We start from the raw sequence: 13,040 nt of genomic DNA, 5'->3' as shown, positions 1-13,040 counted from the left end.
CTAGACATAAGAAAGTGCTTTTCAGTGTCCCTGTACTTCTGCCCTAAGAAGAGCCCATGTCCAACCCAGCGTTTCATTTGCACATTGTTTTTTCTCGAAGCACAGCTCTCAGCTTGTCTGCTGCACAGACACCACACACTTTTTTGCATGTGCATTTGGAACTGCCATTTCTTTGTGTATAGGGCAGGCCCTTATCAACCTCTTATAAACTCAATTCTGGTCAAAGTTCTCTCCATTGAGAACTAAAGGGCAATGATAAGGTGAACACTAAGGGTCTGATGTTGCTTTCTTTGCACCCCAAAACTTGTGATGAGATCCAAGGGAATTTGAGTTGTGCGAGGAATGCAAGAAATATTATCCCCACCTACTATTTTATGGTTAACTGTTGGGTAACAGAATGAATCCCTCCATAGCCATCACTCCACGCTCTTCATTGTCAAGATATTCTCACATTTTTGGCACAAATGATTTAGTGAGAACTTACGTTGCATTTGGTGCAAAGAATGTTTATCCTTATTTTGCAAGATTAAAATACAAATTATATCTTGTACCTCTAGCAGAAAGTGCTCATGTGGAAAAGCATTTTCATCTGCTTCATTTCTTTAGTAAAAAGCAATGATTTGAAAAATGCACTTAAATTCAAGTATCAACATATTTATAATAAAGAACAGAAACCGTTGAAACATTAGGTAATTATCTGAATATTCACAACATTTATGCCAAATTTAATATGACACAGTTTGTGTTTTTATGTCATTTTATTATTTTTCTAAAAGTGCATGCTGAATTTATAGAAAATAAAAATATAAATATTGATTTGAAATGTCAGGAAATAATTTGTTCAATTTTTATTTTCAAAAGAGACGAAAAGTCCTATATTGCCTCTAAACCTCATCAGGGTTTTATGACTAATCACAATGCTGCATGCATTGAAAGGCATTTTCTAACTTGTGTTGTATTTCATTGTTTGCTGTCATTGGTTTTACACTAGAATAAGGTAAGCACTTTCTTTTAATCAATATCAATACATGTTGCTGTTACAGCTATGGTTCTTTCCCAAAGTTTTGTCAATAATGGGTTGCTGGAAAATCACTTGTACTCTCTGAGACCACTTTGCTCCTGAGGGCCCTGATTCCATGGGGAGCATCAGGGGAAGTTACACTGAGCAGGAGGTGCTCAGCAGCTCACCCCCTATCACAGCGGGAATTTCACTGAGGCTGCAGTGAAAGGGGCTTCTCCTTCTCCTGCGGTGCAGTGAGAGACCTGCCAACGGAGGGCACCCAGCGCCTTGCATGGGCAACCTCTCAGCTGCAAGGGGGGAATTTCCACTTTTTTCCATAATTAATGTCTACAGAGCTGAAGGCACAGCCAGGCAGTGTATGTCAGTCAATCTGTATGGTGGCAGTCACATGTGCCTCAGACATACAGCAAGTGTTTGCCAGGTAGTTCTTTTGCTTCCTGCAACTCCGCTGCTTTGTGATGTCTCAGTTAACAGATACCACAAACCAACAGTTACTGAGCTCTGGGTTCAAATCTTGAGCTCGCTGGAGCCAAAGAACACTTGTCATTGATATGAGCTGTCAGGACTTCTGTCAGAGTACATCACTTTTCTCATTATAGTAACCTCCTAACAAAGCATTTCTAATTCAGCCACAAAATTTACCCCAAGCCGTGTCCTGAGAGGCATGCCTTTGCTGTTTTCTAAGGCTTTGTTCATGTTTTGTTATCCAAATATTTTTGCTTCTATTTGGTTCCTATTCTGCCCTGTCAAGTAAAAATAAAATGGCAAAAATAATGAAAGTCATTAGTATATACCGCAATGTTTTACCACATATTTTTCATTCCATTTGCCTATGTTCTGTTTTCATAAATTTTAAATTGCAGACTTGAAGTTCAAAATGTGCTTTAGGAAGCATGCAATAGCCAGAATGCTCTATTAAAGACTAAAGATGCAGAGCAACTCCTTCTCATAAATTGCTTTACTGTAGATATTTACTTAACATACCCTAGACAGAATTTTAATCTTTTATATTGGCTGCATATGTTTTCATCTAACTAGTATAACTCCAGTGACTTCACTGGAAAGTTACTTAGAGTTTCCGATGTAAATTGGAGTAGTATTATCTCCTATATATTTTTTTTAATATTAGTGCACTTAAAACTGTCAAACAGATTATGCAGTAGTTAAAATTGTTATTAATAGTATTGAAAGCATTCTTAAATCCACCAAATGCAAGAAATGTGTAAGCACTCCTTTTGGTCCCATAAAACTTTATAATTCTTATTGTGATCTTATTAAGCACTATTGATCTCTCTTATACAGTGCTTGCCTCCTACCAATATATAAAATTAATTAAGAAAAATAAATAAGGACCTATTCTCATCTTGTGTATACCAGACTATGCATACTACACAATATGATACAATACAATACTATAATATATAGGGTATACCTATTGACCCATAGCAAGAGTTAAAATCATGCCATTTTCTAGAGCAGGCATGAAGATTCTGTGTGGCATCCAGCCAGTATCTGGAAAGTCCATCTCAGACTTTAGTGGAGAACAAGTTTGAACCGTGGCAATGAAGAAAAAAAAAACAACAGTTATTAGGAATTTAGATTTCTCTTGTTTTTCACAAAATGCACTGCTGTGGCACTCAGTGTAAGACAGGGAGTATATGTGTTTTCTTTGAAACATCTTAATCATCTTATTGTCATGGTTTACACAGTTGCTCTATCACCTGATGCCTCCTCCCCACCCAGGGAGGGGGGACAGAAAAAGGAAAGGAGATTTGTGGGTTGAAATATAAATATATTTAATACAATAACAATAATGAAAACTAATATTAATAACAATATAATATAAAGTACAGAGTTATACTCAGCCAATATTATGGGGGAGTAGGCCTCAGGGTTAGGATAGTAAACCTGTCCCTCTCGAGATGTCAGCCACGAAAGAGAGAAGAAGGAGCAGATGGGAGGAAGAGCAAGAGGGGGACCACCCTCAGCAACCTCCCCAGCTTACAGTGAATGTGACATTTATGGTATGATGAGTATCATCACCTTGGGGTCGACTCCCTTGGGTTTCCATTCCCCCCAGCCTCTGCATCTCTCTATCTCAAGACTGCTGAAGACCTTAACCCCTATGACAACCTGCAGACCAATATTAGCTGAAACCTGTAATGAAGTTTTTTGAATTTGATTCCCATTAAATGGTGCTGTAGTCCTTACGAAATTGCAGTTTCCTCAACAGAAAACTGGCTTTAAAATTCTGCCCCAGTAAACCAGAACACTTATAAAATAACAAAACTGAATATACATTAAAAAATAACTAAATCTCTTTTAAGTTATTAGGTAGCCCCTTCTTTGTTCCTTTTTCCAATGCTGGATTTTCCTTATTTTATTTTCATTGTTTATTTTTTTTGTTCATTGCTTTAAACATCTTTATCATAACTTTAAGGCCAGATACAAAATGTTTAGGCATTTGAAGTGAAACAGAAGTCAGATGCACCTAGCAGTGTCCAAAACAGGTCCTGAAAATCTCTGCTGAGCTGTTGCTGAATGCGAACAGACCAAAGGCAGCAGGGAGACAGGGCAATGGGAAGGCCCCTGGGCCAAGGACTGCAGCTCAGCCAGTGCCCTGCCTGCCCAAGTCATGCCTGAGCTGAGGATCTCACAGCTGAGCTCAGTCCTAAATTTAATCAGACCCAGAAACAGCAAACTTTTCAGTCAAACACATTGAGAGTCTCCATGTGGTCCCATGTACCTAGAGTGAGGCCACTCAAGGTTGGGCTGTGCTTTCTCCCAGGCCCCAGTTTCCTGTATTTTAGCTGTAGAGCAGCCTTCTCCCAGCAGAGAGGTGGAATATGAGTATGGGACCACAATAAAGACTGATCTTCAATGCTTCTTTGCAGTCAAGCTACCAAGTGGCATTAAAACTATACAGACTCATTGCTGTCACTCTCTCACATAAAACTCTTACAGATTAGCACAGACCTTTTCACTTGAAGAAATCAGGACAAGTCAACCTCAATATCAACCTCTCCCCTAATTGCCAAATGCTCTAGAGCACTGCCTTGCTGTGAGAGCGCCAGAAGTTGCGCTGACTCTAGATCTGTTTGCATTCATTGTCACCAGCAGCTGGATTTTGTTTCATTCTCCTATGTACATTCCATTGGCAAAAAAAAAAAGAAGAAAATTTCATTCTTCTGTAAAGTTGCTCTAAGAAATTTGCAGAGCCTTGGAAAACTAGTTGGGAAGCAACTTGGAATTGCTTAGGGGCTTATATCCTTGATTTTGACACAACTGCTTTTATTCAGTTTAGTCAATCATGTTCTAGAACAGCTGTTGAAAGGGATGTAATTTTGTTATGTGGATTTTTTTAGATGAAGCTATCATACTACAGCAAAAGCTATCTTTGCCTCTAGAGTATCATACTTATTTTGGAAAGCATGCAATTATTTATTTTTCCTAAGGGCCACATTCACTAAAAATAAGCTTATGCACTAGAGAGAAAAGTATGATTGATTACAGTATGAGTATTTACTTCTTAGTGACAGAGAAAACTCACACGTGAAAATCTGCCTTGCACCCACAAATGAAAAAGGAAATTTGGTCACGCAGTCACCCACAGTTCCTCCTGAGTGAAGCTCTTTACACCTGTTGGCATTGTCCTTGGGGTCTGGCCTCATGCTCAGACAGGTTGTAGGTCTGAAAGGAGACATCCTGTATCAGAACTTCAGAATACACAAACTTTTTATTTCCCCTGTAATTCAAATGGATATGTATGTAAAGGGACCAAGAAAAGGCACAGCCAGACACGTGCTCTGGCTGCACTGCAGTCCTTTGCCACAGCACAGGCAGTAGGATGCAGAGGATGTGTGGTGCTGCACATGCAATTCTGTGCCATGAGTAGACTCACAGGGAAGCACCAGATGTTACAGCTCCATTTCCAAAGCTGCTGAAATCAGGAAACCAAAGGTGGGATCTGGCCCTTAGGAGTCGGGTGGGTTTCAGGTACCAAAATCCCTCACAGACGTCTTGTCCACTGCTGCCCTCTCATGGTTCTTTCTTCCTTCAATGGGAGAAGAAGAAATCTATGCTATGTGAGATGGGTTTTGTCCTTCAGGTAGGTCTTCCAAACAAGAGTCCCTCCTTCAATTAGGCTACAGTCAAGCTGTCTCTTGCCTGGTCTCCTGTGATGATGGTTATTTCCTAGGTCTTCCTTTAATTTTGGATGAGGGGTGTAAGAGGGAAATGTTAAGTCTGCATAAAATTGTTGTACTTCATTACCTATATAATGAAAGTGGAAGATAACGAAGTGGAGTAAAGGTTTTCTTCTGTTCTCAAGACAGAGCAGTTAATGATCTGAGACAGAAAGGTGACTGGACTATAAAAACACTGTGGAGAAATGCCCTATATTGAAAGGGTAGAAGTGCATACAGCTTTAGTGAATCTGGCCCTAGGCAGCAGAGGTTTCCATTAGCTGGAAGCTCCTAATCTTTCTTAAGATAATGAATTGTACATAAAAGCGAAGTGGGACAGATTCTTCATTGCCTTGTACCTTGCTGTTGTACAAAGGGTGCAATACTCACCGCTTCACACAGGGTTGAAAGGTCATGCAAGGAAAGAGAAGAATCTGCCCCACGAGCTCACTGCTCCAAAAGAGTTTAAACTACAGATAAAAAACTGACACTTCTCTTCCTCCCCACTCTCTTTGATTTTAACAGCACTCGCAAACAAAATTACATGATGAATTTTTCACGGCAACATGGGCTCAGGCATTTCTACAACAGAAGACGAAGGTCACTTAGACGATATCCATGAAGAAACGAGAAATTTATCTTTTTTCCTCCCAACATGTGATGTGTTGCTTTCCATTCTTTAAATCTAGCACTGCGTCTGGTATCAGGACTTTTCTGCAACTGGCTTGATGAATAACTGAAAGCCTTTCTCAAGACAGAGTGTACACCACTTTTTCGCACTGTGAACTAATGAGAAGTGACTTATTTTCTCATAGGTAAATGTTTTAATGTTGATGTGTCTGTGAAAATTGTGATCTGTTGTAATATCAGTTACAGTGGCAGTATTGGAAGTAAGCGACTAATTCTGTTTAACAGGAAAAAAAGTTTAAGCACAAAGACTTTTCAGATTTTCTGTTTAAAAAAACCTACATACTAAGTACAGAATTTAACATTCTTTGTCACATAGGTATTTAAGTGCACTGTATTTCAGCTTTGTGTCATTTTATATTATTAAGTTATCATTGTTTGTCCTCTTTGTATTCTCTTCTACAACATGACACATTGGCACTGTATTTACTTGTTTTGTTGTTGTAATATTTTTGCTGCTGATTTTTGGGCTATTTACCTTCTGACAAAATGTATTAAAAAAAAATCAAAGTACCTAATCAAGAAGATAATTGCAAAAGTAGTTGTAAAGGCGTTGATATCCTTTGGTCTTATTCTTTGATATGTCTGTTGGTTAGCATTGTTTTGTGGGTAAAAAAGAATGCTTGACATTAAACTTTTTTCTACTAAGGAGTTGTGGATGAAGCCCCAAACAGAAGTTCCCAATTCCCTGTCTAAATGTAGTCAGTTCTCTGCAACTGATTTACTTACAGTAACTGCCATTTGGTGTCTGTAGTAATGAAGTGATTTGTAAACAGTGAACGTTTCATTGTGTTCTCTTTGGTGTTTCTATTGCGGGTCATGTTTGTATCTTCTGATAAAGTTGTATCTACACCAGCAACGTTATAATGCCCCTATAGCCCTAAACTGTCTATTATCATAAATAAAATGCTTCACTTTATGGTGAACCAAGGTAAAGATCCATGCTTCAATAAAAATAATGTCAACAAACAATTCTGATGTTAGACTTTTCAAGCCACGTGGGCTTTACATGAAATCATAAACCAAATTCCATTACTAAATACCTAGATTCTAATGCAAACATCCACGGTATTTTTTAATATTTAGTACATCACACTTAACAGCACTTTGCAAATAACACAAGCAAGGAGATCTTCCCAGTCCCATCTGTGGGCATAACATGATCATTGGAATGGGTCCTGGTGCAGGGAATGAAACAGGAACACAGACCAATACACACTCGTCTTTATCTGAAAACCCAATATGCAATGTGCGAATCAGCGTTTCCAAGCTCTGAGGACTACAGTGCAGCACATAAGGAACCTGGTTCAAAACAGAGAAAGTTGCTAATTCTTAGTATCATGGAATAATTTCAGTTGGAAAAGACCTTTAAGACCATCAAGTCCAACCATAAACCTAACACTGCCAAGTCCCACGAAACCATGTTCCTCAGTGTCACCTCTGCACGTCTTTTAAATACCTCCAGGGTTGGTGACTCAGTCACTTCCCTGAGCAGCCTGTTCCAGTGCTTGACAACTCTTCCAGTGAAAAAAATTTTCCTAATAGCCAATCTAAACCTCCCCTGGTACAACTTGAAGTAATATTCTCTTGTTCTATCACTTGTTACTTGGAAAAAGAGACCAACACCCACCTTGCTACAACCTCCTTTCAGGTAGTTGTAGGGAGTGATAAGGTCTCCTCAGCCTCCTTTTCTCCAGTCTAAACAGCAAGCACATCTGCTTCTGGCACCATACTGGTCTGAAGCAGAATGGTGTTTGTTACACATCCATGCTTGGCCACCTAAAATGTGTTTAATTTTTAAGAGGTTTTTGATCAAAGATACCTGAGCAGTGCTGGGGAAAAGGAGGTCATTCAGTGAACAACTAGGCAAAACCTTGACTTGGTCAAAATTATGCAACAGACCTTCGACAGACCTGGAAATTTACTGCAACAACCCAGCCTCCTGCGGCTGGAAACTCCCTGTACCATTCTGGAGAATAGTGTGTGTGCTTTCAATTCTGGAAGCAAGATAAAGGATCCATTCAGAGAAAGAGCAGGAAGAAAAAAAAAAGGAGGTTTTTAAAGAATATAATAGCTTAATGTTTGGGTAAGAGATGTTAAAATATTGTAATAAAAGTTTCGCCCACTGAACAAACAAAAATGCAAGATATAAATACTCCTGTTTTTAAAGATACTTTTATTTGCCCTAATATTTCAATAGATGGGTGATATTTCAATCTAAAATGTGTGTGCAGCTAGCATGTTGCTAGGGAATTAATTTACTGTAAAGACTTTAGATATGAGGCACTTAATCTGACTTCTCTTTCCAGGTAAGAGCAGCATAATCAGAGAAGCTGCTTTTCACAATTGTATTTATTTCCTTTAAGTAACGTATGTAAACATGACTACTGAAGAATTCCCCAAGGTATTTCATCAGAACTCACTACAAACTGTGCACAGGCTCTTCTCAACAAAATCATGCCTGCTGGCAGATTCCCAAGTGATGTTGTCATTTGCCCTTTCCAGATTCCAAGAAGTTCTTCCTGGCATTTTTTCCATTCCTACAGCACACAAGGTAGCATGCACATACAGCACGCTCAATGTATGTACTATTTTACATTGACATACATGACATTTAATAGTTGTTAAAATAGCAAGGCTGATACAGTACATAATCAATGGCAATAAAACAGTGACAGTGCTATAAAATGTACTAATAAGCTTATCTCCTGGTATAAAACTTTGGCAGGCATAACTATGAAACGTGATGCTTTTATTATGCCTGACAGTCTTTCTTATTTCTCCTATCAGCTCACTAACGAATGAGGAGAACATAGGAGAAATGAAGTAAAAATACAGGACGATGAAGCTCTCACCTGGTGGAGTTTCTGGAACAACCAAAACCTGAAGTTCTCATAATTTTGCCTGAATCTTCTTCTCTTGAGTTTGCTTCATCCACAGGTGATAACATTACTTAGTAAGAGGAAAGAAGTGTAGCACAAGTATTTTGAAGGACCAAATTAGGCTTTGCATGAACTTGACAATTTAGAGACATGGGTAGAAATTAAATAACATAGCAAATACACTCAAGGAGAAGACACTGTCAAAGAGCAAGGTACCAGTGCACAATGTGGGTAAATATCTGGCTAGGCAGCAAAACTATAGGAAGAGAATCAACAGTGTAAAGCAATTTTAAAAGAAAGCCATTTTTAAAAAAGCCATTTTGCATTATATCGGTAGAAGTGTTTATGTAAAACACAGTAAATATATATATGGCTGTCAGTGCTGGTAAAGTAGACAGCAGTTGTCAGCTGTTGATCCCTTCACTTAAATACAGATGTAAACAAGTTGGAGAGATTGCAGAGCACAGCAGCAAAAACAAGACCCTTGAGATATGAGCTTCCAAGTAGAGAGAGTTTGTTTGTTTAGACTAGAAAGGAAAACATTTGGAAAGAGACAGGACAACAGCCATAAACATGGGTCTATGTTTTATTTACTTGCTAACCCTTCAGGGCAAATGTCACTGGGTGGAAATGCTGCCACAGCGTCACCTCATCGATTATCCATCCGTGGGGAATGGGGTTTGGTTACTGTCCAAGCAGGAAACTGGTGCAAGGCTCTGGATGCCCCACGCAAAAGGCTACCACAAGCAGCAAGGCACAGCAGGTAAGACCTGCTCAGTTCAGCTCTGCAGTGAGGCTCAACTAAACGTGTCTCAACATTGGAGTAACAGGAACAAGGTAGCTGTAGGGGGAGCTACCTTAACCCTGAGCTAGTTGTGCTCAAAAGCACACAGGATCAGCAAAAAGGCTTGGCCTTAAGCATGGCCTTTCAGAGCTCTTCAAGGACTGTTAGCAACCTGGGGCAGCTGACACCATGCAGCCACTTGCAGCAGGTCCCTTGTGAAGGAGCAGATGGAGCATCTACCACCCACATGTGATGGATCTGCTCCTGGAAGGAACGACAGTGAGCTATGAGTCTGCGGAAGTCATATGGGTGACACATGGATGAACTGCCTGGTGTTCTCCTCACTAGATATTTTATCACTGTTGTTGCTTCTTCCCCATGTTCTTCTTGGTTCAGCTGAAAGGACTGACATGGCAGCCAGTCTAAGGACTTAGACCCATGAATGGCAAATCACCACAGAGTCTGATGGGGAGAGTTCGAGCCAGCACCCAACAAAGAGGGGCCCAGTAAAAATGGCATTCCAAGGACAGGGGAGTACTGTACTGGAGGATCCTGATAAATGTTTGGTTTATAGTTTGAATCTGTCTTTCTTTTGAAAGAAAACATGTTTGTTAAGCTTCTTTAGAGGAAAAAAAAAAAGATGTGGTTATGCTTTTGAGCTGTGCTGCTCAGGGAAGACCTGTGAAAGAGTTAGCAGCAAAGATGTTATTTCAGAAGGCTTGGCCGCTTCCCTGATTGCCTCTGGGCCAAAGGCAGGACCCTGGGGATACTGGGCAGCCACAGGTTTCAGGGCTGCTTCTGCATTAGGATGCCATTGCTGATGGCATGAGAGTTGGCTGGTAGCCCCAGGTCCCTCTTTCCCTGCACACTGACTGTGCACATATATTCCAGCGTTGTGCTGATGCCACACTGTTCCAGGTGTGCTAGAAACAGCACAGGCAAAATAATTCAACACATCTACGTTCACAACTGCATATAATCCAGTGGACACCCAATTTATTTCATTTTAAAGCACATCCTTCTCAATGGACATTTTAAATTATTACTTCAGTCACTTTTAAGGAACTTCTCATGGTAAAAAAGGGAAATGTCCTAATGTTTGAGACTGCTGGAATGAACTGTGCTATTATGGACAATAATAAAGCTTGACATGACTAATGCATCTGTGTAGGAGTTGAGTAGTAACTAATTAACAGAAGCAATTTAAGAACCAAGCCAACTGCTGCTGAAATCAGTGGGAAAATCCCAGTAAATCTAAACACATTTCATTTCAATTTCTAAATGTTCACCTCAACTTTACTAACTCGTCTGGTTTGACCTATCCTAGGATTTGTGCAAGGCTCCATAGGCAAATATATACAGGGGGAGGTTTCTGCCTTAGAAAGTTGTCTCATTGCTAGAAGAACTCTTGAGTGTAGTTAGGGAATGTCTGGGAGTGATCCAACCCATGGAGCGCATCTGACCTTCTCTGCTAATTTGAGATGTCCACTTCAATGAGACAATCAGAAGCATTAGAAGCCTCTGCACTCCCCAGCCCCCAGCTACCTCCTGTGCCCATACTCACTATCAGCATTGTTTGAGAAAGTGGAACTAAACAGCCTGACAGCTGGAGCTCTAACCAGCTGCGAGGACTGGAAATGGCCTTTGACGGTGCCTCACAGCTCTTTTTTTGCTGCTGGAGAGCCACGGCTCCCACTGCTCCACCCTCTGTGAGCCAGACAAGCCCTCACAGCTCACACTGGGCCCTCTGTCATCACACAGCTCCAGTGGTGTGTGTGCCATTAATCAGTTTCCCCCAATTATCCTCCACAGGAGTTTTTTAGTCTTTCCAACTGTCCATGTTGTTTATTCTGTACTAACTTCCCCTCCCTTATTTTGTTTTGGCCAAAAATCCTCTTTTCATCTTGTTCCTACTGAATTCAACACTATATTAAGCCCTGCCACTGGAGAACTGAAGCATCTTTTACCATTTTAGACAATGCTGGAAAGCAGCAACAAAAAGAACTATTAACCTTCCCAGTGGGTCATGCTAAAATGCACACAGGAAATTAAAACCAGATTCAGTTCATGTATTTAAATGCAACCATTGCCACAATTAGTGTAACATAATCCGCAGTGTGAATTACTGTAACATTCACAACTGTTTATACATCTGTGGATTTTTCTAGTAGGAAAACTGGTTATTCCCATGTTTGTTTCAGGATTTCTCCTCTCCCTCCTCTTTGTGCAGGGTGTATAAGCACAGGTCTGTCTGTGGTATGTTACTGCAATATATGCTTTACTGGTAATAAAGCATATCAGAATTTCAGTACATTGGTGGTGACACAACACCTTCAGAAGGTAATTAATTCTAACAGAAGCTACAGATGCCTAAGTTCATTTAAAAAATTACCTTTTTTGGATAAATAAATCTGTATCAGAAAGATGTATTTCCCAAGGTATCTCGATTTACCCAGTTCTATATAAAACACTGGTGTTCAGCACCATTCCAGTCTGATGTATATGGTCTATTTCATATATCACTCTGAAATCGTTTTTTTCTCCATGAAAATGCCTTTTTGTTACACCTTATTAGGGAGACCAGTTATAACAAGCCTCTTATTTAAAATGCAATTTTTGAAATGTTTTGACCTTGAAATTTCTCAGTTTGACAATACCAAGATTTACACCACTATATTTCAGTTTGAATTAATTTTACTTAAGTTACTCTTACACTCTAACAAGGGCTAACATATCAAGGAATCATTTTAAGCTTTTCAAATTAATATATTCCACCAGTAAGCACAGGTTTTACAATTTTTTAATGGTCTCAGTGTGTAAGAAGTTTCCAGATGTGGGGTTTTTTTCCTACCAGTTCTATATACAAAACCAATTCTCTAAGAATCTGAGAGGTGGGAAAAGATTTTCTCCTGGGCAAGAGAGAGAGCTACAGTTACATTGAAAATCATTTATAAAACAAGAACTGATAAATGAGATCTGTGAAGATATTTCACTACAAATCCCTGCATATTCACAAGGAAATTGATACCTACATATCCCTTGCATCCCTAAATAAGTAAGAAACTACATCCAGTTGCTTGTGAGACCAACCACTCCAAGGCTCATGTTGTTAAGTGTGGTTCTCAGACAGTAGAGCTGGCAAAAATTTGCTCCTAATTAAAAAAAAAAGAAAAAAGAAAAAAGAAAAATAATTGTAAGGAAGTCTCTTTAAGTATTAAAACATAGAATGATCTGGTTGAAAAAATCAACATGAACTCCTTCAGAAATTTGTATTTCACATTCATTTACATGACTGGCACAGATCCACGTCTGACACCCACCATACATTTCTTAAAAGGACTGGGCACCGATGTCTGCTTTTCCAAATCAATTTTAGACGATAAATCCTGAAGCTTCTTCACTGGAATTTCAGGACAACCCTACAGGGCTTTATTAAATGACACTGTACCCCAGCACCGGAAGGCAAAAAAACCCAACCACCA

At 39.5% G+C, this 13,040-nt stretch overlaps 1 protein-coding gene across 1 annotated transcript in view; it reads left to right on the top strand.

The window, feature by feature from the left end:
* RELN (reelin) overlaps positions 1-6,861 on the top strand; it is a gene marked incomplete at its 5' end in the record, with an annotated part of 80,750 nt that extends 73,889 nt beyond the window's left edge. The window contains 2 exons of the mRNA XM_010191657.1: positions 992-997; positions 5,731-6,861. Coding sequence (XP_010189959.1) covers positions 992-997; positions 5,731-5,827 — 103 coding nt within the window. The remainder of the gene's footprint in view (positions 1-991; positions 998-5,730) is intronic.
* Between the last annotated feature and the right edge of the window lie 6,179 nt (positions 6,862-13,040).

Source organism: Mesitornis unicolor, unplaced genomic scaffold (genome assembly GCF_000695765.1).
Source record: "Mesitornis unicolor isolate BGI_N332 unplaced genomic scaffold, ASM69576v1 scaffold49159, whole genome shotgun sequence".
Taxonomy (NCBI): domain Eukaryota; kingdom Metazoa; phylum Chordata; class Aves; order Mesitornithiformes; family Mesitornithidae; genus Mesitornis; species Mesitornis unicolor.
This window is presented reverse-complemented; position numbering and strand designations above follow the sequence as displayed.